The sequence below is a fragment of the Pelmatolapia mariae genome, linkage group LG12, assembly GCF_036321145.2.
Source record: "Pelmatolapia mariae isolate MD_Pm_ZW linkage group LG12, Pm_UMD_F_2, whole genome shotgun sequence".
NCBI lineage: Eukaryota > Metazoa > Chordata > Actinopteri > Cichliformes > Cichlidae > Pelmatolapia > Pelmatolapia mariae.
The window spans coordinates 36,411,020-36,438,663 of record NC_086237.1 but is presented as its reverse complement, the minus strand read 5'-3'; the positions used below and the strand labels follow the sequence as shown (position 1 = coordinate 36,438,663).

Below are 27,644 nucleotides of genomic sequence, written 5' to 3'. Positions count from 1 at the left end.
AGCCCTTACCCGACATCAGAGGAGCTACAGGGAGTGCAGCCTGATGTGCTTCACAGAGTCGTGGCTAACTGCGCTAACTCCGGACTCACACGTAAACATGGATGGTTTTCATCTGATCCGGGCCGACAGAACAACGGAGAGTGGTAAGAAGAGAGGAGGGGGTCTGGCTGTGTTTGTGAACGATAGATGGTGTAACTCTGGGCATTTATCTATCAAAGAGACGCTATGCTGTAAGGACATTGAGCTGCTAGCGGTTAGCATGAGACCGTACTATCTACCGCGAGAGTTTACACACGTGATTATGATAGCTGTGTATGTCTCGCCCTCTGCTAGCGCTGCAGCAGCCTGTGAGGTCCTGCACACCGTAACAAGCAGACTCCAAACACAGCACCCTCAGGCCCTTTTCCTGATCTCTGGGGACTTTAATCACATCTCCCTGTCCTCCACTCTCCCCACCTTCACCCAGTATGTTACCTGCCACACCAGAGACAATAAAACATTCGACTTATTGTATGCCAACACCAAGGAGGCATACAGCTCATCACCTCTCCCTCCCCTGGGGGGCTCAGATCACAATCTGGTTCATCTCCAGCCTGTGTATAAACCTCTAGTACACAGAGAACCAGTAGTGAAACGCACAGTAAGGAAATGGTCGGCAGAGACTGAAGAGGCCCTGAGGGACTGTTTCCGTTCTACTGTGTGGGACAACCTCTGCAGCCCCCTGGAGGATGACCTCAACAGCATCACAGACTGCATTACAGATTACATGAACTTCTGTGTGGACAACACCGTACCCATCAAAAAGGTACGGTGTTTTTCTAACAACAAGCCATGGATAAATCCTGAAATTAAGGCTCTCCTCAAGGAGAAGAAGAGAGTCTTTAGATCTGGAGACAAACAGGAGCTGAGAGTTGTTCAGAAGAAGCTGAAATGGAAGATAAGGCAAGGAAAGGAAAACTACAGGAGGAAGATGGAAGAGCAGCTGCAACAGGACAACATCAGAGGGGTTTGGAACAGCCTGAAGACAATCTCAGGACAAAAACCAACCCCCCAGGCTGCAGGAGACTTGGGGTGGGTGAATGACCTAAATAAATATTTTAATAGGTTTGATCAACCACCCACCCCTCCCACAGCATCGTCCCCCCTGCTGCAATCTCCCTCATCTTCAGGGCCTGCCTGTCCTTCATCTCAGGACTTCACACCTCTCAGCTTCACACCTCCCAGCTCCCAGTCATTACACCCACCCCCGGCTTCTGTGGACTCCAACATACACACCCCTCCCCCAAAACCCCCTCTCTCCATCTCAGCACTTCAAGTGAGGAACGAGCTTCGCAAGATCAAGGTGCGGAAGGCTGCAGGTCCAGATGGCGTCAGCTCCAGGCTCCTGAGGTGCTGCGCAGATGAACTGTGTGGCATCCTAGGTTATCTGTTCAACCTGAGCCTGTCACTGGGGAAAGTACCACAGCTGTGGAAGACCTCCTGTGTGGTACCGGTACCAAAGACCTCCCATCCCAAGGACCTCAGCAGCTACAGGCCGGTAGCCCTGACATCGCATCTGATGAAGACCCTCGAGAGGTTGGTTCTAAACCATCTGCGCCCCCTGGTGAGGTCTTCATTGGATCCGCTGCAGTTTGCTTACCAGCCTGGCATTGGGGTGGAGGACGCCATCATCTACCTCCTGCACCGAGCTCTGACTCACCTGGAGAAGCCTGGAAGCACTGTGAGGATCATGTTCTTTGATTTCTCCAGTGCTTTCAACACCATCCAGCCACGACTTCTGAGGGACAAGCTGGAGCTATCGGAAGTGGACCACATGTCCCAGTGGATACTGGACTACCTCACAGAACGTCCACAGTATGTGAGGACACAGGGCTGTGTCTCTGACACGCTGGTCTGCAGTACGGGGGCCCCACAGGGAACTGTGCTGGCACCGTTCCTCTTCACCCTCTACACTGCAGACTTCTCCATCAACTCCCCACGCTGCCACCTACAGAAGTTCTCTGACGACTCTGCCATAGTCGGCCTCATCACAGGTGAGGACGACTCAGAGTACAGACAGTGGACTCTGGACTTTGTGGACTGGTGTCAGCAGAACCACCTGCTGATCAACGCCGGGAAAACCAAGGAGTTGGTGGTGGACTTCCGGAGACGCAGACCCACCACACTGACACCAGTGAACATCCAGGGAGTGGACATTGAGATAGTGGACTCTTATAGGTACCTGGGTGTTCACCTGAATAATAAACTGGACTGGAGTCACAACACTGATGCTCTTTACAGGAAGGGTCAGAGCAGACTCTACCTGCTGAGGCGGCTGAGGTCATTTGGAGTACAGGGAGCGCTTTTAAAGACCTTCTATGACTCTGTGGTGGCATCTGTCATTTTTTACAGTGTGGTATGTTGGAGCAGCGGTTTATCGGCAGCTGAGAGGAAGAGGTTGGATAAACTCATCAGGAAGGCCAGCTCTGTTCTGGGATGCACCCTGGACCCAGTGCAGGTGGTGGGAGACAGAAGGACTCTGGCCAAAATAACATCTCTGATGGACAGAGTCTCCCACCCCATGCATGTAAATGTTGCTGAACTGCAGAGCTGCTTCAGTGACAGACTGCTGCATCCTAGATGCATGAAGGAGCGTTTCCGCCGGTCCTTCCTCACTGCAGCTGTCAGACTGTACAATCAGAACTGCTCCCAACAAACACAGATGTTTACATCAGCGCTGTAACAACTTCTACTGTTATAACTTGCACATTACTTTTCTCAGCTTATATATACAGTAACTTATTGGAAGTTACATGTCTACTTTTTAATGCACAGGTACAATAAACAATCTGCACTTTTCTAATTATTCTAAATATTCTTAACTATTTAAACATCTTTCAGTATCCTGCTCCATTTGCACACTATGTGTACGCTAATTTAAACAACTGTACAGTACTTTGCTCTGGTAACTATTGTCCATGATGTAAATATGTAAAAATTGTGCTTCTGTTCTGTGTCCTGCTCTGTTTGTATATGTGTGTTTTTGCTGCTGATACAACCAAATTTCACCTTGTGGGACAATTAAAGGATTATTCTATTCTATTCTATTCTAAAAACAAATTTAATCAGATTAGATTAGATTGATATTTCATATGGGAGCTGATCGTGCAACATGAAATGCTGGTATTGGAAGTATCGATATTTCAGGATCTCTCCGCACATCACTACCTCTCAGTCAGTGAGTGAAACGGTGGACAGCAGTGAGGAGGAGTGAGTGCATCGCAAAAACACATAAATATGACTGACATCTGTAACCAAAGCAGCATCTGGCTGCAGTTTAAAGAAGAAGTAGATACTCACTAAGAGGAGAAACTGCATCAGCCCATCCGAGCTGAGGTATTTGATTTTTCCAAATATCAACTTGCGTTGAGGACATACTGTTTGGCTACTAAGTTTGGTTCTGTTTCCTTCTGTGGATTTGTTTGCAGTGTTTTGTTTTTGTGTTGAATTAAAATTAAAAGTTTGATTAAAATATTACACAAAAGTAAGAATGCCTGCTTTTGTAACAGATCAAATACACAAAATTAGGCAATTATAAGGCCTCTCACAAAAACACTGAATGCAAAAGGGTTTATCAACACACAAAGCATTCATATTTGCCAAGTAAGGCGAAAATATGAGGCTACAGATGATAATAAATTAAGAGCCATTTGGGAGCCAAAAGAGCTGACTCTTCTTGGGAGCCGTGCCACAAGAGCCATCGGCTCTCTGAAAAGAACCGAACTTCCCATCACTAATTCAGAAGGGGAGAGAGGGCAGTGCAGGCCTCGTCCAACACCCAAAAAGCTCTCCTGCAGGAAAAAAAAATCTGGCCAAAACTCTCTTGGTTAGTGATAGGTTTGTAGCTTAAACCGATTCGCTGGAACGTTGAAGACAATGTAATTACGCAGCAAAGCAAGACACGAGAAGGCAAAGTTCTTTATGTTTTACGTGCACGGGAGAGAACTGAACAAGCGCCGTTCCTTCGCTTGACCCCAGTTGCTCTCATCCGCTCCCCCGTAACACTGCTCTTTTATTGTGGTTACATGAATATGCATAGGTTCATTAACATAAGACATCTTACATAGGTATACATGTGAACAAAGAATACTGTGTGTGTGTGTGTGTGTGTGAACCCATAAATGACTTCCTAAACCTGCTGGCCTGGAAGTCCAGCAGTTCATCTAAACAAAATGCACTTAGCCTAAAACAGATATAGATACGTTTATCCTACCATAAAACAATAAAACAAGGTACAACCTCTTCTCATGCTCCCAGGATGTAGGTGTGAAAGCCAGAGCACTCTGGAATGCACACAAAGTTTGCAGACTATTAAGGATCAAACCTCTACCAATCTACAACTAATTATAAAACTCTAAGCATATATAAGTAGATATTTCTAAGCATGAATGACAATCAACAATACAAAAACCTAACATTTAGTTTTCTCAAAACTTCAACAGTCGCAAGTTTTGTTTTTGGGTAAGAAAATCGTTGTATTTTCCGAGTAAACACAATAATATCTCTGATGCTTCACGTCCATGTCTCTGCTCTCTGGTGTCGCTGTTTTATTTTTTAGAAGGTAACTTGCTCTTGTGGAGGAAGTGTGAAGGGTTACGTTAAAGGAGCATTTCCACATATCACTTGTATCTGAACTTAAAGTCTAGTTTTAACAGTTTTTACACATACTTTATGAATTATTTACAACATTAATTATGATGACTTTCAATATGATGGCATTTATTTTTCTATTATATTATAATATTAGTAGCCGGGATTACACAATCATAACAAGATTTTATGAAATGCAAAATTTCTTGAAGCAATTCAGGTTAAAATCATTGCAATTTAATCTCAGCTCTGATGAACCGCATATTAGAGAAAACTGTTTGTTTTGATAGTGTCACAGTCGGAAGGTCCTCCCCGGACGACCTGCCTGTTATGTGTTTTTTGTGTGTGTGTTTCTCTCCCTCTTTCTCCCTATCCTCTGTGTCTGGTTGTTTACGGAAGTTCACGCTTCTGGGAGAATAAGAGCGGGGCGACCTCTGACCCACACGGCAGCCGACACACCTGCGCCTAATTTTCCATCCAGCTGCCTCTAATCATCCTCCATTTTGGGCAGAGGTATTGAACGGTGTGACCGGATGGCAGTCGGTGTTGGATTGTTGCACTAAGCCTGGTAGTACAGTGAGCTCTACAAAAGTGATATTGTGTCGGCTAGGAAGCCTCCTCACCTGTTGTGTGTCGCTCTCCTATTCTAGGAGTTTGAGGATGGAGGCAGAAGAAGCACTTTGGGTTATCACGAGTGAACGGAGTAACACTACCACTGGGATTTGGGAGAAGAGCACTATTTGAACCACCAGAACCTGGCTCCAGCAACACAATTCTCAGACTGGGCTAATTGGTGTATCACTGGATGGAGTATCCATTGCCACGAGCGGTGTTTGCACTCTGCAGTCCCTGAATGCATGTCTACCAACCCCGCCAGGCCAGCTACACCCCCGGATCTGTCGACAGTTCCTTCTGACTACCACAACCATCCACCTCACCCTTAGGTGCGGGATTCTTCTTTGTTGAAAAGAAGGACAAAACACTACACCCCTACATTGACTTTCGGGGACTCAATAAAATCAAAGTTAAAAACAAATACCCTCTCCTTCTGCTAGCATCCGTCTTTGAATTCCTTCAAGAAGCCACCATCTTCACCAAACTCGACCTCCATAATGCTTATCACCTGGTCCGCATCTGTGAAGGTGATGAGTGAAAAACAGCTTTCAACACTCACCTTGGTCATTTTGGTTACCTGCTTTGGTCGATGATCTACTAGGGGACTTTTTGAACCTTTTTTTTTTTTTTTGTATCTCGATGACATTCTGAACTTTTCCAGGACCCGTGCAGAACATGTGAAACACATAAGACTGGTGTTGCACCACCTGTTGGAGAACCAGCTTTTTGTCAAAGCTGAAAAGTGTGAGTTCCACACCCCTACTGTCTCTTACTGTGTTTATCAGTGCATGTGTGAGTTATGGTTTTGGGAAGAAACTGTTCTTTAGTCTGTCAGTCTTTGTGCTGATGCACCTGTAGCACTTCCCTGAGGGAAGAAAGCAGGTTGAGTAAGTTCAAACCAGGGTGGGAACTGTCTTTGATGTCTGTTGCTCTGTTGAGGCTTGCGGGAGGAATAAATGTCCATCAGGGAGAGGGGAGGACAGCCGATGATCTTCATTGCTGCCTTGACTACACTCCGAAGCCTCAATCTGTCCGCCTAAGTGCAGCTGCCATACCATACTGTGTTGCAGTATGTCAGCAGGCTCTCAATGGACAAGCAGTAGAAGGTCAGCAGCAGCTTGGAGTTTAGGTTGTACTTCCTTCGGACCCTCAGGAAGTGCAGCCGCTGTTGGGCCTTCTTGATGACCACTGAGATGTTGTCTGTCCAGGAGATGTCAGATGAGATGAGGACAATAAGGAGGAAAAAAAACAGTACTAAAGCATAAAGTTCATGAAATGAAAAGTAAAGCTTTTACATTCTGGTAACTTGGTAGCCGTACGGCTAAAATCACATCTTACAGCAACACCTAGAAAGAAGGCTAAAACGTTTCTGTTACCCACTTACACATCAGACTTATACTGAGGACCATTACAATTTATTTGGGGTTGTATTTGCATGCAAGAGCATTACTCCCTCAATTTAGCTCTGATTTGGGTTCCATCAGATCCTGAGAAAAATATTAGCTATTTTAGCTCATTGATATTCAATAAGTGTGTTTTTATTCATCCTAAATTAATGCAGTGTTCCATAAATTCATTTATATGAAGAATATTAAAATATTATTATTGGCCTAACACTTTTATATGTTACATTTACTGCGCAACCTAACAACAATACTGTGGTTATTCACACTGACTCTGTCAGAGTATTGATCACAGTGTAGCATTACCTCAGCACTTATCTGTTTACACTGACTGCAGTAATCACAGAGAAGTCTCAAAGCACTGCTGCTTCTTTAACTGAATGGTCAAAATATCTAGGACAAAGACAGATACAGAAAATCTACACTTCACACCACAATCCTGCATTCAGTTTAGAGGTGAGCTCCTTATTGTGTCATATTAGGGTTTGATTTATTGAGCTCTTCACCTTTTTTGTATGTTCTGTTTCATTGGCTGCTGTAACATAGTAATGTCCCAACTTCTGTGATGAATTAACAATTCGTTATCTTGTCATGGATTTATCGAATGCATTTATGAGAGTTCTTTCAGTCTCTTTCATTTATAAAGGGGACTCTGATTGGAACTTCAAAAGCATTAGTACCTTAATCATGATACCTTATTACCGGTTGTCAGATAACAATATAATATATTTAAATATGGTATCAATCAGTATCCAAGTCTAATTAATTCAATTTCTTTTTATATTAAAATTAAAAAAAGTCTAAGGCCTTGTGTAACATGATTTCATGATTTTTTTTTAATTTATTTGTATTATGTTATTTGACAAGAATCAGATTTATGACAATTCTTCTGTGTTGTTAGTTTCAAGTAATTCTAATCCATTTTCATTCAGTAGAAAGTCCTGACCCTCTACTTAGGAACCTACTAAGATTACCATTTCACAAACATGACTACAAACGCAACAAAAAAATAATATTTTTTAAATAATAAATTTGGTTGTCGTTACCATCCATCACTGAACATTTAAATGCAGGAGAAATACAAAACCATCATTAATGTTCTGTCATATTATGTGATATCAACAAGTTTATATCAGTTTGTTTGTTTGTCATTGTGCGCATTTCTATTATCTCCACTGTGTTTCTTTTATTGATTGATTGATTGATTTAGTTATTTATTTATGTATTCATTCATTTATTGGTATTTCTCACATTAGTCAGTTCATCACATTTCAGTTATCAAAGATGTTACATTTTGTTGAGTGTAGAAACTTTACTGAACTGTAATGTGTTCAGAGACATTCAGAGATCCTGTGTCCCTCGAACTCGAACTACTACAGGATGTAGTGAGTTTACATTAATACAATAATCACGTTAATGGAATCTGATCAAATGAAATTTACTTCACTGCTATACATTAAGTTTTTAACAAGCATATTTTCCTTAAATATTATATCATATATATAGCTATTTATATATAATATATTTTAGATGCATTTTAATCAAAATTATTGTTTCATGTTCATGTGGACAAAGAATTTTTTTTTTCGTTTTTTGAGTGGGACAGCAGGAATCTGCCAGGTTATCAATCTCAAGCCCCGAAATGTTGAATCCAAATTTATCCCCTTGGCTGCAACTTCTGTTGCTGCCTACAACATTTCTGAGAACAAGCTGACTTATGTTACTTGAACTTCTGAAACATCGCAGCTTCTAATTCTTTGTGTCATTATTATATTCTGTTTAGCTTAAAGAAAGAAAACTGGAGAGGCCAACATTTTTTACATTTTGGTTTTGGTGTTTTTGTATGAAGCACAAACTGAAAACTATCTGAATGACTCAGACAGCGCCCTCTGGGGGATACAAATATTATGTGCATATTTCGGTTTAACACGTGATCCATGAAAATAAAAGTCAATTCTGACACTGAGCTGAGACGCCATTACAGGGAGTCAGATCTCTGCTCAAAAACACAAGTTTGGAGGATTTTAAACAGAAACTTCAAGAGACACTGATTTGGTGAGTTATAAATACTTAAAGATCAAATGGCTGAGAGAGCTCTTTTTGAAAATTACCTGAGCTGCCATGTATGTTCAGAGACTTTCAGAGATCCTGTGTCTCTGAGCTGCAACCACAGCTTCTGTTCAAGCTGCCTGCAGAAATTCTGGGAACAAACTAAAAACAAAAACTGTCCAGTTTGTAAAAGAAAATCTTCAAAGGATCATCCTTGTGTGAACTTTACACTGAAAGAACTTGCTGACTCTTTTTCTGGAAGAGAGAAATCTGGATCATCTGAGACACAAAAAGGAGAGAAGAAATTAACAGTGGTGTGCAGTAAACATGAGGAAGTGCCTAAACTGTTCTGTTTGAACGAGCAGAGAGTTGTGTGTACCGTGTGTGACTTTCCTCACCAGCAGAATCACAAAGTGGTTCCTGTAGAAGAAGCAGTCAGTGACCTGAAGGAGCAGCTGAAATCTGACTTAAAGTCTCTGCAGGACAAGAGGAACAAATATAAACAAGTGGAGAAAACATACAATGAAGTGAGGGAACACATGAAGAAGCAGCTGTTGTCCACAGAGAGGCAAATCAGAGCAGAGTTCAACAAGCTCCAGCAGTTCCTGAAAGAGGAAGAGGAGTCCAGACTGGCAGCTCTGAGGGAGGAAGAGGAGCAGAAGGGGAGGACTGTCAGCAGAGAGATGAAGATGATTGAGGAGCAGATCTCCTCTCTGTCAGACAGCATCTCTGCTGTTGAAGAAGAGCTGCAGAAACACAGCGTGCCATTCCTCAGCAGTTATAAAGACACTCAGAGCAGAGCCAGAGCCCAGAGCTCAGTGTCAGATCCACAGCTGGTCTCAGGAGCACTGATAGATGTGGCCAAACACCTGGGCAACCTGTCCTTCAGAGTGTGGGAGAAGATGAAGGAGAAGGTCCACTTCAGTCCTGTCATTCTGGACCCAAACACTGCACACCCCATTCTCTATCTGTCTGATGATCTGACCAGTGTGAGACATGGAGACACAAAGCAGCAGCTTCCTGATAATCCAGAGAGAAACACAAAGTATACCACTGTTTTTGGCTCTGAGGGCTTCAGCTCAGGGAAACACAGCCTGGAGGTGGAGGTGGGAGACCATCCTTTTTGGATTGTGGGTATAGGTAAAGACTCATTTGACGGGAAGGGAGAACGTTCTGCTTTATCAAAATATGAAGTCTGGTGTTTAGTGCATCGCAGTGGAAAATATAATAATGGTGTTGGCAAGACTGTGAGAGTGAAGAAGAGTCTCCAGAGGATCAGAGTCCAGCTGGACTATGACAGGGGGGAGGTGTCCTTCTATGACCCTGAAGACATGACTCACATCTACACTCACAGAGACACTTTCACTGAGAAACTCTTCCCATTTTTTGAGGTTGGAGAGGCAGGAGACGCCAAAACCTCTGACATCAAAATCTGTCAGACTGAGATTGGATTGCAAAGTAATTCTTTATTTTAACTGTGTGGCAGTTTTTTGTATCCTTGTTTCTTTTCAATTGATATTTTCTGAATATTACTCATGTTTCTTATGTAAATATCTGATCATGTCAAAATCTGAATGATGATTTCTTTGCTTTTCAAAGTTGTTGAGTGTGAACAGTAAACTGTGACACTTCTTAAAAGAAGGAGTAATGATTAAACTTGTGTCAGATCAGCAAAAGACAACTTTACAACGAAAACATCTAAATTATCCTGATTATCAGCATCTTGTTTTCAGTTAAGTAACATTCTATAGTAACACTTCTAGTTTAATGTTTTCCAAATTCAAAGAAATGACTTCTAAGTTCTGAAACTGTATCACATCAGCAGGTTGAAAATATTTAAACAGATCAAATTATAACATGTTTATTTCAGCAGCATCTACATTTCAGTCAGATATCATTGTAACTACACATAACTGATTGGTACAGATTTGTAGAGCTGCCACCCAGTAAAAGAAAAATAGAGCTATATCACGTTATAACATGAAAAGTTTATTATTCTAACAATATACTTTTCATGTTTGGACAACATAATATCACATTATTACAATATACATAATTATCACGTTATAACAAAAACCTTTTAGGTGAACAAAAAACCTTTTGCATGAGCAATCAAATGTTATCAAAACCCTTTTTGGTCTGTTGACCCTTTAATGCAGAGTTCCTGTAGAGAAATCCAGTTTGGCTCAAAAGAAAGAAAATAACATCACTCAATATTATTAAAGTAAGAATAATCACACTTTCAGGTCAGTGTCAGTCTGATCAGTTCAAATCCAGAATCCTGCTGCGATAAAGCAAATAGTCTCTTTATCCAATCAAACCAATTCTGCAGATGTGGTCGCTGTAGTGTCTGTAAGTTTGAGTCTTGTGTGTCATCTGCAACCGCCACACATTCATACGGGAGAGGGCAGTACAGGCCTCGTCCGACACCCGGAAAGCTCTACCGCAGGAAAAAAAAAAATCTGGCCAAAAATCTCTTGGTTTTCTCAAAACTTCAACAGTCACCAGTTTTGTTTTAGGGTAAGAATAGCGTTTACTTGTGTTACGGGTTCGAAATTGAGGACGAGAGTAAAACAATGATGGTCCAGAAGAGGTCGTTCAAACAATTGATTTTAATGAATGCACGCAGCGTGGAGAGGTGTAAACTGCAAAACATCAGTTGTACATCTCTGCCCAAAATACACTCTAGATTGCTTTTATAACATCAGGGTATTATGACGCCCCCTCATGCGTTTACAGTCACATAATTTGCATGTACAGAACATTCATGTATTTTAAGAGATAACTGCAAACACAGAAGTTCCTCTGGCATCCATCCAAATATGGTGATGATCTCAGGCCTTTGAGGTCCCCATGGACTTGTCCCCCTTGTGTCACCTGTAACTATAAGCTTTTAAGATGATAGATTTAACTCAACGATTTAAAGTGGTTATAACTGCACCTGTAATAAACATGTTAATATTTGATTATGATAACCCCTGTAATACAAATTATAACATAATGCCAACAGCTTCAATAAATGCTTTGATGAAATGATAATTAATGTAATGATAAGGATGGTGGTTATATACAGTTCAGCAGTAAACTAATTTCTTTAATTCTACAATTCCCTCTCTTGATGTCTCTCCAGAGACATCACCACACCATTTCCTTGTGTCACTCCTCGACCCACTCTGTCACCTCTACATCCATTAATGGTATCATGGGCGCCGAAACCACCATTCCCAACTCCACTGTCTTCGCTCTTACCCTCTCTAGCCGTCCTCTGACTCAGCAAATCAGACAACCACCTCATGTCCTCTAGGTGGCCCAGTAATAAAACACCAGCTCCCACTTGAAAACACTTCATGCTTAAGTGGTCTCTGCTCCTTTTCTGGGTCCCTCTCTAGTGGAAATCTTCTCCTGTAAGGGATAAAAAACAAACAGCCTTTCTCTGCTACACCTCACTAACCTACTTTGTTCATCTAATGTTCCTTTAATTATTCAAAGTTGGTTGACAATATCATGTTCTGGGCTCTATCCATTATATTAACTTTACCTAATCTCAATACTCTTTATGTGTGTGAGCAACGCTTTTAGTTCTATTTAAAAACACCCCGGGTAAAATATACACCATCCCTATGTCAGCCTAAATGTCCGCTAGAAAACACACTTCAAAATTTTCTATCATCATTTACGCCTCTTTTTGCTTCAAGCATATACATAACATGCAAAAGTTACTGTTCATACCAGTTAGACAAGTTTCTATTATCTACAACATTTTGTTTCACCCGACTCAGTAGTTGCTAAGCAGAAACAAAGCACCATGTATTCCACCTTTACCCTACAAAATAAATCTATGTCATGTTTGTGTCTGTAAGCATGTTTTGCATTCATTCATTACACTCCACGCCATTCCTGCAAGTTAGGAGCTGTAAATTTATTCAATACTATTAAAATTATACTGTACAACCTGTTATTAATGCAGTCATCATAAGGCAGATTATATGGTAGCAATAGAAAATCTCTAAATCCCCAATCCCAACAGGTCCTGCTTTTAAATCTTCCCTGGCTCTCCCTTCAAGTTCTGCTGTCTTAGTACAATAATTAGGTCCTCCTAATCCCATTAAATCTGCCATATTGATTCCTTCATGTGTAAGTGTCAGATTTCGAGCATCTAAAACTTTACTCAGTCTCTGTTGTGCTAATGATGTCATAATTAAAACCTGCAAGTTCACATACGCCACCACACTATGTGTAGTCAGAACTTTTAGTGAGTGTTCTCTCCCTACATGTGCTGTTTCCTATATTATTTTGGCCACCCTTGCTGCATGCTGTGCACATTTGGGGTGCCTTGCTTCTATTGGGCTCAACCTTATGTTAACCTACATAAGTACCTGTCTTAAGAGCGACCTCTGCACAGCTCAGACGCCAGTTGCAAGAGCTCTCTAACATTAGAATCATCAGCTGTGACTTATATAGTGTTATTTCGGTACTTTATACTTCACACAGTTTTGAACGTTGTTTATATGGGGAGTTCCTCTTTTTGTGTCTATCTTTATTAATATGCCTTGTGCACTAAAGCTTCCTGTTTTTCAGCCTGGCTGAGCACTTGTTTGTGAGTAAAAGGTGGCCTTGCTCTACAAGCCAGCCTTCATTATTAAAGTACATAAAACAAGATAATGGGCAGGTTCATATTAAAAATATAGCTTTTATTCCTAACACCAGTCCCCGTTTTTTCATTTCTCCCCTGAGAAATGAACTAATTCCTAGTTTATGACATTTAAGTTTACTTCAATACATTCCCATTTAATTTTATTTATATAGCGCCAAATCACAACAAAAATTGCCTCAAGGTGCTTCATATATACAGAGAAAAACCCACCAATCTTGTGACCCCCTATTGAGCCAGCACTTTGGCAACAGTGTGAAGGAAAAACTCCCTTTTAACAGGAAGAAACCTCCGGCAGAACCATGCTCAGGTACGGGCAGCCATCTGCTGCGACCGGTTGGCGTCAGCTAACAGAGACTTTTGAAGAGAAATACTTAATATTTAATAATCCACATTTCACTATTTTATTCTTCGGTTCAGATCTGGATTCTGTATTGTTCTTTATTTATTATTATTTATATTTAGATTGTTTATTGCTAGTCTTGGTTTGTTGTTGTCTGTTTGGGAGCTGACATAGTCTCTATGGATAAGCGTCTTTTGGTGGGGTAGCATCAGGAGAGAAGCTCCAGAGAGGCATCTTTCATGTTAAACACTAAAATATAACATAAGAGATCTCCTCAACGTGTTGTATATTTTTAATATTTCCTTATTATTTTGTCATAAAATAAATCAACCAAATAACTTAAGCTGTGTGACAGCACCTTGCGTTTACGCCGGGCTGTGAACTGCCCTGAAGCTACACCCCCTTTTTGTGACACATCTCATGTGTTACAAACTCAAAATCCTTCACTCAGGTTAGGGAATTAAAAGAAAAGGTTAATCATATCATATTAGGTATAGATGCTCCGAGCCTTCAAACCTGTGTTTAAGGAATGAAATCAAATTAATCACCATGTCAAATCTTTTCTTGGCTCCATCCACAGCCTGCATCCTTGAAACGTCCTAGAAACAAAAACCTGTGTGTTAACCAGAACTTCACATTTCATACTCAGTTTCTCCCACTTATGATCCAACCTGTGTTATAAAACAAAACTTAAAACATAACAATTATCAGTCATGTGTCCAACCTTAGTCCAGTCTTTTGTCAGTGTCCAGTCAGTCCAACCTATGGTCTGCCTGGTCGGTCCATTCACCTGTCCATTCACCCACACATTCACTCACACGCATTAACATCGGGTATTGGTAGACTTCCGCACAAATAATCAGATTTACCACCTTCAGCAAACTCAGTTTATTTATATAATCATTTATTTTCTTTGTACTCGTTTCTTAAGAAAATAGTTCTTTATACTTTTGGACTGGATTGGCTCGCTGCAATCCTCTTAGACAGGGACCCACAATCTGACCCATTATAATTCGGAAAAGGTCACCTTACTTTTTGTTTTCCTGAGACTATTGTCGGCGCCGTTATTCATTGTTGTCTTTTGCAGGCCTGCTTAGAACAAAAATGAGAAAAAAAAGAGAGCTGAGTATTAGCTCATCAAAGTACAAAACAAAATCACCTGACAGGTTTTTTCTTTATAAGTGCACTGTTACAAAACCCCTTAAACATGTCCATGTTTATTAAAACTCCCTCTTTAAAAATAAAACAACAACCTCAAAAATCTTCAACAATCTTAAATTTCAGCCATAGAACACACCCAAAACGTAAAAAGCTACACCGTTTCGTACACAATATCCCCCTTTAAGCACTTTACCAAACTCACATTCAACCTAAGATATAAACACGTTATAACAATGTGTCAACACTAATTTATAAACCTCTTAATCAAATTTTCACCTTGTAACAGTCTACTTTGCTTCCTTTCCTCAAGGCCTCAATCACACACACACAGCAAGCTCCTCTGTCATCACTCACATTAGCTCTCCAACTAATTTTCATACTCAGTCACAAGATAAATACATGTTTAAACCTTATCACATTATTCAATTATTTTCATTTTGTTTCTATACTAATCACTTGTTTTTATCAATCAGTGCAACAGCGCTCCTAAGTCACCCTTTTAAAACTGCTTTAATACTTTTCTTGTGTTTTTTCCATTTTTTTTAAATCTTTCCATCAATTTTATTAACCATTCACACCATTCTCTCACTCATACAAGCAGCAAGCAGATCTTCATTGCATATGCTTATGTTCTTAGCCAGGTTTATTCAATGTCTCTATGCATTAAACTTCATGAGCTTGTCTTTTTAGAGTTAATGCATTTTCTGTTTGTGTGTGTTATTTATGCATCTATGGCTTCGCAGTCTTTCAAACTCCTTCCCAATTCTCCAGTTAAGCAGTCAGTTTTTTCTTTCCCCGAATTACTAACCCTCTATTTTAATTTCCCACCTTAAATAAGCACTCCTAATCTTCAGCCAGGAGCTAGGGCCTGTTTTCCAGGTTCATGGACACATGATTCTGTGAACAATTCAACCAGAAACTTGCCTTAACATATCCATTGGCGTTAACCTACAATTTTCTTCCAACTGCTGGATCTGGAGAGTTGGTCCGGGTCTGCTTTGCTCCTAAAAATAACAAACTAAGACATTTGCATTATTATCACGGGTGCCTAAACGACCCACTAAACCACCCATTTCTCTTTTTCTAGTCAAAAATACCAATTATGTCATGTATGTAAGCGTGTTCTTCCTTGCGTTATGTTGTCATGTAAATGCAGTGTAAGCTGTTTTCTTCATTGCATGCCAGGTGATCATCTTAATTAAGTGTAAGCAGTTTCTTCATTGCATGAATGTAAGCTGCTTCTTCATTGCATCCTTATGTATTCATTGCATTTTCATGTATTCATATTTAATTTATGCATCTTTTCACTGAGCTCTACATTCAAGCTATCTCACTTCTGATTCGTTTCGAAAATAATCTCACATGTAACAGTTTGTATATGTGTGTTTTCTATTCATTAATATAATTGTCAGTTATTTTCATTATCTTTACCTTTTTTATTGTTTACCTCTTTTGTTGTGATGTGGTGGACATCCCTAAAACCTCAAGAGTCCAGCGTTCAACTTCAACCCAATCATATCCTATATGCTCGCAGTCAAACTTGTCCTGGTTCACCTGACCTTGGTCCCTCTCTTCCCACTGTCCTGTTCGGCCTTCAAAGCAAACACAGTCTGTTTCTTCTCTGTCTTGATCTTTCCGTCTTCTTCTTTTACGTTAAGTTCCAGTCTGGCAAAATACCACATTCAGTTACTTCGCCTCAGTGCCCCCCAGTCATTTGACACTGTTCTTGACCAGCCTCCAGTTCCCCCTGCATATTTTATCATGGGGTTTCCTCCATTCTGCTTCTGGAGTCGTCAGTCAATCTTATTTTCATATGCTGTCTTGTTCTTCCCCAGCCATCTTTCAGTCTTCTCTTTCAAGCATGGCAAACATGAAACTCAGTGCCCAATGCTTTTCCACAGTTCTTTATCCCACTGTTCAACTGCCCAGCCTGTAATTCACAGTACATGTTGCATACATGCTGCTGCTGGCGTCGTCAGTGTTAATAGTTCGGTTCCTTTTGTCTGCTGTTGATCCACGATGTTCTGTCGGTCTTCATCAGGAGATTAGCTGGCCTTTGAGCTTCTTCTCAGAGTCCAGGACAAAGTGCCAGGTGAAGCTATAATTTTAAGCCAAAGAGTGGCCTGTTTTTCCCAATCGTGTTAATCTATGCTTTTGCTGCTGTGCTCAAGGGTTCCGGGCAGTGCCGTAGCTCCGCAAACGCACATAACGCACACTGCGTAGGGCACCAAATGGCCGGTAGGGCACCAAAAAAATCAGGGTCGTAAAAAAAAAAAAAAGTAAACCATATTAATACTATAAATATCATATGCATTAATATGGTTAAACAATACAAAAGCAACATAAAACAATTTTCCCGAGAAAAGGGGTGAATCTGCTTTGTGCCCTGTCTCCAGTCTCCTCCTGGTGCCCCCCCCCCCCCCTCCCAGTGGTCTGTTCTATAATGCCTCAATTCGGTATTGGTAAACACCTGTTTGAACATGGCCTCGAAACGGCAACAGGAGTCGGGAGCGGAGAAAAGAAAGAAGAAGAGGAAGCGTGATGAAACTCAGGCGTCGCTTGCCGGTAAGGCAATGTTTAAATAATAATAATAAAAAAAGTTCATTATTGTAGCCCTTGCTTGCACGCTCATGTCCGTCAACTCTGTGATAGCTCCCGTTAGCAGTGTTCATACTGTGTTAACAAATGTTGCAAATGATTGATGTTGGGTAGTTTGTTTACGTTGTGGATATGAATATAGAATGGACTACTAAAAGCAACTCATCATGGTCACTCAATTGATGGTTTTCAGATAACGTTAGCAATCGTGAGACTAGCATTTCCCTCCTCAGGTTGCTAGCTGGCTAACGTCATGCATGCTACTGATTAACCTTAACTTTGGGATAGGTCAGTGATGCAGTCAAGTATTATTATCAGATTAGACAAGATTACTTTGTATGTTGCTGCATTTCAGGATATCTATAAAGACGCATATCTTATTTATGCGGCATAAATAAGATATAGGTTTCATATTACAGTGTAATATGAAACCTATATCTTCCAGTAATATAGATTTCCTACTTGCGCATTTATATCAAATTATGTACAGCATGTTTATATTGCCATTTGCCATTATGAAAATCTATACATGTAAAATATAGTTAGTAATTTTTAAATGTACCAGTGACTTACTTAATTTATTAGTCTTATAATGCAATTTTTCGTAGGCCTACTGTAGATTCAAAATTGTATTTCTGTAAAATCCCTGAATATTTTCTCTTGTATGCAGGGTCAATGCTTAAATATGTTCAAGGAGGATCTCAAGGACAGGATGAACCATCCAGTAGTAGTGCCATCCCTGGACATCAACCACCAGCCATTGTAGACCCTGCAACAATCCCTAGCCAAGAAGAACAAGAACCATCAACCACCAGTTCAGGTACAGTTCCATACACAAGTACCACTGAGAGTCCTGTCACTGAGAGACTATCAGAAAGTGACACTGTGGAGACATGTGTGCCCCCTTCAACCGATCCTGCTCTTTGGCCAGCTCACATTGTAGATGCTGATCGTGTTGAAATTGTGCGGAGAGGTCCTTTTAATGTCAGCTCTGATTTTAATTTTCCAAAGGGGCCTGATGGAAGAGCATTTCACACTAGCCTTAAGTTCAAAATTCTTCCCAATGGAGAAAAGGTTCACCGGAGCTGGTTAGTGTACTCACCGCAGAACAATGCTGTGTTCTGCTTTGCATGTAAGCTTTTCAGTGTGAAGGATATAAAGCTGAGTACAGAGGGCTTCAGTGACTGGTCGAACATCAACATCCGTTTGAGGGGTCATGAGTGTAGCCAAGACCACATACAGTGCATGCTTAAGTGGAGAGAACTGGACACACGGCTAAAGAAAAGCATGGCAATAGATCAACAGGAGTTGACCTTACTAGAGGCAGAAAGGAAAAAGTGGCGAGAGATTCTCAAACGATTACTCTCAATAACTCTCTCACTGGCTTCCAGAAATTTGTCTTTTAGGGGCTCTTCTGACCGTCTTTATGAGCCGGACAATGGCAACTTCTTGAAGGAAGTAGAGCTTATGGCAACATGTGACCTTGTAATGGCAAATCACTTGGCCAACATAAAAGATGAAGGTTCCCACACACATTACCTCAGCCCTGAGACACAGAACGAACTAATTCAGATTATCTCTTCAGAAACATTCCGCGCCATTGTGAAGCAAATCCAGTTGGCAAAATACTTCTCCATCATTCTTGACTGTACTCCAGATGTGAGTCACACTGAACAAATGTCAGTCATAGTACGCATTGTTTGTTTCCAAGCACAACCAGATATTAAAGAATACTTTCTTGGCTATATAAATGTGGAGCAAACAACTGGCCTTAACCTGTCCAATGTTGTCCTTGACAAGTTGAAGGAGCTTGGTATTCCATTTGAAAACTGTCGAGGACAGGCCTATGACAATGGGGCCAACATGAAGGGGAAGAAGCAAGGTGTTCAGGCCAGACTGCTACAATTAAACCCGAGAGCATTGTTTGTGCCTTGTGGAGCTCACACGATGAATCTGGTCATAGCTGATGCTGCCAAGTCCTCTCCAGATGCAACTGGCTACTTTGGGTATTTGCAGAAGTTGTTCAATTTCTTTTCCAGTGCCACCCAGCGATGGGCCATTTTAACAAAACATGTGAAATTGACACTTAAATCTTGGAGTGACGTTAGATGGGAAAGCAGGCTTCAAAGTGTAACTGCTGTCCGGAGTCAGACAAAAGAAGTGAGGGATGCTCTCCTGGAGGCCAGAGAAGCTGTAAGTGATGCAGTCGCAAAGGTGGAGGCTCAAGTGCTTGCTGAGGAAGTAGCCTCATTTCGATTTTTGATTTGCTCCATCGTGTGGTGTGAACTTCTTACAATCACAAACCAGGTGAACAAGTTACTACAGTCCAGCTCCATGCAGCTCGATGTTGCTGTCAGGCTCATTGACACTGCCAAAAGTAACCTCTCTAAATACAGACAGTCTGGGTTTGATGAGGCTGTGTCAGCTGCCAAAGAACTCTGTGAGGCCCTGAACATAGAACCACAGTTGAAGGAGAAAAGGCTCAGGAGCACAAAAAGGCAGTTTGCATATGAAGCTGTTGATGAGCCCCTCCATGATGCCCTTAAAAAGCTTGAGGTCACATTTTTCAATTGTGTTGTGGACTCTGCTTTAATGTCCCTACAGGAGAGGTTTGAGACCATGAATCAAGTGAAGGAGAAATATGGAGTGCTGCTTGATTTCAGCAAAGTGAATGGGATGTCCAAGGAGGATTTAAAAAAACACTGCACTGAAGTACAGAAGACACTGACAGATAAGGGAGTAGCTGACATTGATGGACCTGAGATGATGCAGGAAATCATCAACCTTCCTCAGCTGCCACCACAGACGTCTGCTTTGGAAATGCTGTCATTTTTACATGACAATCAGCTTCAAGAGGTATATCCCAATCTGTGGATTGCTCTGCGTATTGCACTGACCCTGCCTGTCACAGTTGCCTCTGCTGAGCGAAGCTTTTCAAAGCTCAAACTCATTAAAACGTACCTGCGTTCATCAATGGGGCAGGAACGTTTAAGTGGTCTGGCTGTTATCAGCATCAATGGTGACGTGGCTCAGAAGCTATCATATGATGACCTTATAGCTGATTTTGCAACCAGAAAATGCAGGCGTGTGCCTCTCTAGGGCATACTCTGACAACTAATTGTAAAAATGTTTAACATAGTTACTTAAGGAATGTGGCTTTTGTGTTCAAATTCTTATTTTTCTTATTTAAGTTTCTTATTTAAATTCTATTGTGAAACTATTTGTAAATATATTAATAATAATACTATTATATTATATATATTATTTTTTTATAAAAAAAAATTACACATTATTGCCAGGCTCTTTGTTCTTGTTCCAATGTTCAATTTTTGTTTCAGTATTTATTTGTAACAGTATTTTTAACCTCCTTTAACCTTATTTATTTGTTTAACTGTCATGTTTGTTGTTATTTAATTAAACAAATTCCACTGAGAAATTCAAAAGTATTAATGTTTTTTTTTTTTTTTTTTCAGTGGCGGGGGGGGGAGGGGGGGGGGCACCATAAAGCATTTGTGCTTAGGGCACCCAAATGGCTAGCAACGGCCCTGGTTCTGACACTGCTGAACTGAGCTGAGACGCCATTACAGGGAGTCAGATCTCTGCTGCAAAACACACGTTTGGAGGATTTTAATCAGAGAGTTCAAGAGACACGAATTTGGTGAGTTAAAAATATTTAAAGATCAAATGGATGAGAAACTTGCACTTGTCGAAAATTACCTGAGCTGCCATGTGTGTTCAGAGACTTTCATTGATCCTGTGTCTCTGAGCTGCAACCACAGCTTCTGTTCAAGCTGCCTGCAGAAATTCTGGGAACAAACTAAAAACAAAAACTGTCCCATTTGTAAGAGAAAATCTTCAAACAATTTTCCTATTGTGAACTTTACACTGAATGAACTTGCTGATTTGTTTGCTGGAAGAAACAAAACTGGATCATCTGAGACAGAAAGAGGGGAGAAGAAACTGACAGTAGTGTGCAATAAACATGAGGAAGTGCCTAAACTGTTCTGTGTGGACGAGCAGAGAGCTGTGTGTCCTGTGTGTGAGTTTTCTCTCCACCAGAGTCACAAAGTGGTTCCTGTAGAAGAAGCAGTCAGTGACCTGAAGGAGCAGCTGAAATCTGACTTAAAGTCTCTGCAGGACAAGAGGAACAAATACAAACAAGTGGAGGAAACATACAACGAAGTGAGTGAACACTCCAAGAAGCAGCTGTTGTCCACAGAGAGGCAGATCAGAGCAGAGTTCAAGAAGCTCCAGCAGTTCCTGAAAGAGGAAGAGGAGTCCAGACTGGCAGCTCTGAGGGAGGAAGAGGAGCAGAAGGGGAGGACTATCAGCAGAGAGATGAAGATGATTGAGGAGCAGATCTCCTCTCTGTCAGACAGCATCTCTGCTGTTGAAGAAGAGCTGCAGAAACACAGCGTGCCATTCCTCAGCAGTTATAAAGACACTCAGAGCAGAGCCAGAGCCCAGTGTCAGATCCACAGCTGGTCTCAGGAGCACTGATAGATGTGGCCAAACACCTGGGCAACCTGTCCTTCAGAGTGTGGGAGAAGATGAAGGAGAAGGTCCACTTCAGTCCTGTCATTCTGGAACCAAACACTGCAAACCCCTATCTCTATCTGTCTGATGATCTGACGAGTGTGAGACGTGGAGACACATGGCAGAAGCTTCCTAATAATCCAGAGAGAAACACTAATTATACCACTGTTTTTGGCTCTGAGGGCTTCAGCTCAGGGAAACACATCTGGGAGGTGGAGGTGGGAGACCATCCTGACTGGCTTGTGGGTTTAGTTAAAGAGTCAGTTGACAGGAAGGGAGAGCATTTTGCTTCACCAAAATGTGGTGTTTTTTCTATCACAGTGGAAAATACACTAATGGTGTTGGTAAGACTGTGACAGTGAAGAAGAGTTTCCAGAGGATCAGAGTCCAGCTGGACTATGACAGGGGGGAGGTGTCCTTCTATGACCCTGAAGACATGACTCACATCTACACTCAGAGAGACACTTTCACTGAGAAACTCTTCCCATATTTTGGTATTGGAAAGGCAGAAGATGTCAAAACCTCTGACATCAAAATCTGTCAGACTGAGATTTGATTGTAAAGTGATTCTTTATTTTAACTGTGTGGGGTTTTTTTGTTGTTGTTTTTGTTGTTTTCAGTCTAGCAGCGGCAGGCTTGATTTTAGGGAAATTATTAATCAAACTGTCTAACTTCAGATAGCATTTTATTTTGTTGATTTAATGAAACTATTATCAATTTAATTAAAACCAAAGCAACTTTCAAATCTTGTGAACCACTTGAGATTTGTAAGAAACGTTTGCTTTTTATATTCTTATTTCTTTTAAATTTATAACAGGAGGCTATGTCATTTCTTCAAAGAAGGATTAATGATTAATCTTGTGTCACTTCAGCAAGAGACAACTTTACAACTACAAGACAACTAATTTTCCTGATTATCAACATTTTGTTTTCAGTTAAACATTTTATAGTAAAAGTAATTTAAAGTTTTCCAAATTCAAATAAGTGACTTCTAAGTTCTGAAACTGTGTCTCATCAGCAGGTTAAAAAGGTTCAAACAGATAAAATTATAACATGTTTATTTCAGCAGCATCTTCATTACAGATATCAGTGTAACTACACTTCATTGATTGGATTAAAAATGGTCTTTTAACTTTAATCAGCAGCAGAGGAAGATTTCTGTATCTTGTAATGTTTTATAATCAGGCTTTTAATTTTTAAACTTCAGTCTCAGTGTTTCAGTCAATGAAAATAGATCCAACCTTTGATTTTTACTTCAATGTTATTCTTTAACTGGTTTCTTCAATTATTGAGAATCACAAAATGTTTCTGTGAAGTGAAATAAATCAAATTAGCTGATGCTTTTTTTAGTGTTTAGTGTTAATATGGAAACTCACTTTCATTGTTCTTTTTATATTTAACTGAATCCTTAGAATAAAAGATTATTTGCTTCTGTTGGTTTGTAAATATTCTTTTTGTGCTGAAGCTGTTTTCTTGAAATAATCATAATCAGATTTTATAAAATCCAGAGTTTATTTTAAGCAACTGCATTTAAAATTTTTCAAACTGTTCAGTCCAACATTCACATTTAACCTCAGCTCTCTTAAACTGAATATCAGAGAAGACTTGTGCAGTTTGTTTTGATGGAGTCACTGATTCTCACTTTGGTCTGATCCTCAGTGTGAAACATTACCAGGCAGAAATCAAATGTAATCATGGATAAAGTTTATATTCTCACACCTGATCTGCATCTTTATAAACTCTAACTTATGTTGTTTAACAGTAAATTTAATATTCACACTGACAGAGCAGAGCTGGAAATAGTTTGTATGAACAAAGCTGCAGAGATGTCAGATGAAGGTCCAACTTTATAATATTAGTGTTTTATTTTTATATTATATTTACTCACAAGATAAAGTTTATATCTTCTTCTCTGGTAAAAATGTTTTTCCAACATTTTATTTCCACTTTCTCACATTTTTATTATATATGAATCATTACCTGTTAGTTATGCCGTTACTCAATAAGTAAAACAAAAACGCTTTTCTCAGTTCATCTCTAAAAACCGCAAATACACAAATAAAACAGTTTTTTCTTTAGTATTTCCATAAACTCTGGGTCTAAATACATCATTTATTAGGAGTTGGAAATTTAAAGTCAGTGAGATTATTAAGAGGGAAAGAAGGTAGATTATTCATTAAAAACTGATAAAACTGTATTTATTCTCTTTGCAAACTGAATCTTGTTTTTTAGTCCTGAGCACAGACTTGCTGACATGTTGGAGCAACTGAAGTATTTGTTTAGTGTCAATATGCTCCTGATACTCCTGATTAAAACAGTGCACGCTTAAGTTTTTTTGTGACACCTTTTATACTTTATTTATATATTTTTTTAATTTGTTTATGTACTCAGGTAGGGGGGAGAAAAGTGATGACGGTACTAAGGATCTGTGACTGACGTGAGCAACATACTAATTATCTATATTCTCATGGTCATTAAAATATTCAGACCCAAAATCACACAGTTCATTGACAAGAGGTTACAAATAAATCCAGATACCTATGTCTCATCAGAACTCTCTTAAAGGAGGTTGGCAGCAGCTGCTCCACACAAGAGTGTTAGACTCCCCAGCTCACAATAAAAACACCACAACTGCTTAAGAACAGAAAACATTTTTTTTTTTTTTTAAAAAGAAAGAATTACAGCACAACAATAAATAATTGCACAACATATGAGACATTACATAAGTACAATAATTTCAACCCTGAGTCACCTTAATCAGTTTCATTTGTTACTTTTCTGTCTGACTTATAAATTGTCCTTTAAGCAGTTTGGAGAATCTGCTTTAAGTAAACAGAAATACTGCAGCTGTTAATGAGCACTCTGACAGAGAAGAGAAGTTTGTGTAGAGAAAGTTGCAGAGATGTCAGATGAGTGTCAAAATTTATAATATTTGATTCTTTTTTTAACACATTTAGTCACCCGGCAGTATTTAAAAACACATTTTACTAAAGAGAAAATACTAAACTTTTCCCAAGAGGAAAAATCTCAGCAAAATCTTTGGGGCGATTGTGGCTCAAGAGTTGGGAGGTCGCCTTGTAATCGGAAGGTTGCCGGTTTGAGCCCCGGCTTGGACAGTCTCAGTCGTTGTGTCCTTGGACAAGACACTTCACCCGTTGCCTACTGTGGTGGTCAGAGGGCCCGGTGGCACCAGTGTCCGGCAACCTCCCCTCTGTCAGTGCGCCCCAGGGCAGCTGTGGCTACAATGTAGCTTGCCATCACCAGTGTGTGAATGTGTGTGTGAATGGGTGGATGACTGGATGTGTAAAGCACTTTGGCGTCCTTAAGGACTAGTAAATCGCTATACAAATACAGGCCATTTAACCAATACTTTTAACCTATAGGCGGCTTATGTTGGAGAGAGCAGTGACTTAACAGATGCAAATAGTGACCACTAGCTCACTCTGACTTTGGTTAACACAACAAAACACACCTTTCAGCTTTTCCTGTATTTTGAAACTGGGTTTTTGGAGACCTGGAATGTAAATGTGCCTGTCTCTAAAGGTCTTTGGGTCAACTTCTGTTGTTTGACATTTTTCATAGTGCATGTTTGAGGTATAATTTTAATTTCTTAAAAAACTATCAATTTAATACAAATATCTGGGGATAGAAACAAAGCATCAGTCCTATCATGGACTGATGCCCATACCAATACCAGAGCCGGTATTGATACTATCAATATTTTGGGTAAATCTGCTCACCTCTGCTGATTGCAGTGTTCCGAGATCTCGCAAAAGTTCATCTTAATTTTTTTTGTCCCATGTCCCTTGCGGGGCTCCGTACTGAAGGGAACCCACACAAACATGAAAACTCCACACAGAAAGGCTCAGGCCAGGTGGTGGAGATGAACTCAGGGCCTTCTTGCCGTGAGGCAACGTTGCTAACCACCACTCCGCTGTGCTGCCTGTTGACTATAACAAATGAAAATTTAACTAAATTTCTACATTGTTGAACTGAGCTGAGACATGTTTATTTTGACAGATCTGTGCTGAAAAACACACATTTAGAGAATCTGTTTTGCTTTTTTAATCCACTGATTGTCCAACATTTAACTGCGTCCCTTATCTTTACATAAAAGAAGGTTGTGGTCAGGAACATTTGTTAACACTCACTAAATGCAGACTCTGACTCATGTATACTTTTAATATTAATATTAATATGATAAGGTAGACTTCACCAGAAATGACAGCACAGAGAGGACGAGAATAATATTTATTTTTTTGTACTATTAAATGTACTTTTACTATTGTTTTAAACGTAATCGTTAACTAAATGGATACCTGCTTTATAGGTGGTCAGATACATTCTGTGTGGAAACACTGAGGAGTCTGAGGCTGTCATGTGGATAATCTGTTGGTGTCTGGCTCACTAACTTTGTCATGTATGTTTTTTTTGTCTTTCAAAAAGAGAGTGGAGAGCAGGAGGCAGCAGTTTCAGAGAGAAGATCTAATCAACTGTTCTCCAGCTGTATCTTCTTTCACATGCTCTCTAAACCATGGTGACTGTAAGTCTCCTAATGCTAATGCAAATTAACATAGTTTACTTACACTCCACTACACAAGGTACCCAGTACTAGCATCAGCCTAGTATAAGAATTAATCAAGTACACATTGCTGTAATTTAGTGATTACTCCAAGATTAAACAATTGTGCCTTTGTCGCTCTGCCAGGGCTGCCCTTTGTCACCGATTCTGTTCATAATTTTTGTGGACAGAATTTCTAGGCATAGCCAAGTGGCGGAAGGCTTTCAGTTAGGTGGCCTTAGAATCTCATCTCTGCTTTTCAATGATGATTTGGTTCTGTTGGCTTCATCGGGTGATGGCCTCGCATCCGAGTGTGAAGCGGTGGGAATGAGAATCAGCACCTCCAAATCTGAGGCCATGGTTCTCAGCCGGAAAAGGGTGGAGTGCCCATTCTGGGTCAGGGAAGAGTTGCTGCCCCAAGTGGAGGATTTTAAGTATCTCGGGATCTTGTTCGCAAGTGATGGGAGAAGGGAGCGAGAGGTCAACAGACGGATTGGTGCTGCGGCTGCGGTGATGCAGACGCTGTACCGGTCCATCGTGGTGAGCAGTAGCGGTTTTTGATACGGGCGACACGGGGGGTTGCCCGGGGCGGCATCGTGGTGGGGGGCGGAAAAAAAAAAAATTGCTCGTACTCATGCTGCCCCTACATCAGCCAGCGCATTTTGTGAATGTCATAGGCACCGATCGGTTTTTCTATCGCCCATTTGCTGGGAGTAAGGGCGTTTGCGTTTGCGAGGTGCGCCTGCTGCTTGCGGCACAGGGAGGAGAGGGCGGGGCGGCGGGGGATTCTCTGGCTGGCTGGAGCAGCATCTAATAACCAACTCACAAAATAAAACAAAAACAAACACGAAAACACCAGACATTATGATACAGACTTATAATTTGCACTGATGTTTTTTCGAAATTCTATACGCGAAAAGTGAGCGCGAGAGCCCTCGGTGCGCCTGCTCGCTGCTGAAGTCAAAGTAAACTTTATTGTCATCTCCGCTACATACAGTACAGTATATAGAGAGATGAGACGACGAGGCTCCAGTTACAGCAGTGCAAGTAAACAAACAATAAATATAAGAAGAGTAAGAAAATAAATATACACTTTAG

The 27,644-nt window shown here is 40.5% G+C and overlaps 1 protein-coding gene and 1 pseudogene across 1 annotated transcript; both read left to right on the top strand.

Moving 5' to 3' along the window:
• Positions 1-8,728: 8,728 nt before the first annotated feature.
• Positions 8,729-10,171, top strand: LOC134638359 (E3 ubiquitin-protein ligase TRIM35-like). The gene has a single exon (XM_063488866.1). It carries the CDS (start codon positions 8,729-8,731, stop codon positions 10,169-10,171), a length of 1,443 nt encoding a protein of 480 aa, XP_063344936.1.
• A 10,962-nt stretch (positions 10,172-21,133) lies between these two features.
• LOC134638358 (nuclear factor 7, brain-like) lies at positions 21,134-22,541 on the top strand (annotated as a pseudogene).
• Positions 22,542-27,644: the final 5,103 nt, after the last annotated feature.

Excerpts from the sequence above, each read along its gene's own strand:
- LOC134638359 (XM_063488866.1), top strand. The coding sequence starts at position 8,729 with ATGGCTGAGAGAGCTCTTTTTGAAAATTACCTGAGCTGCCATGTATGT.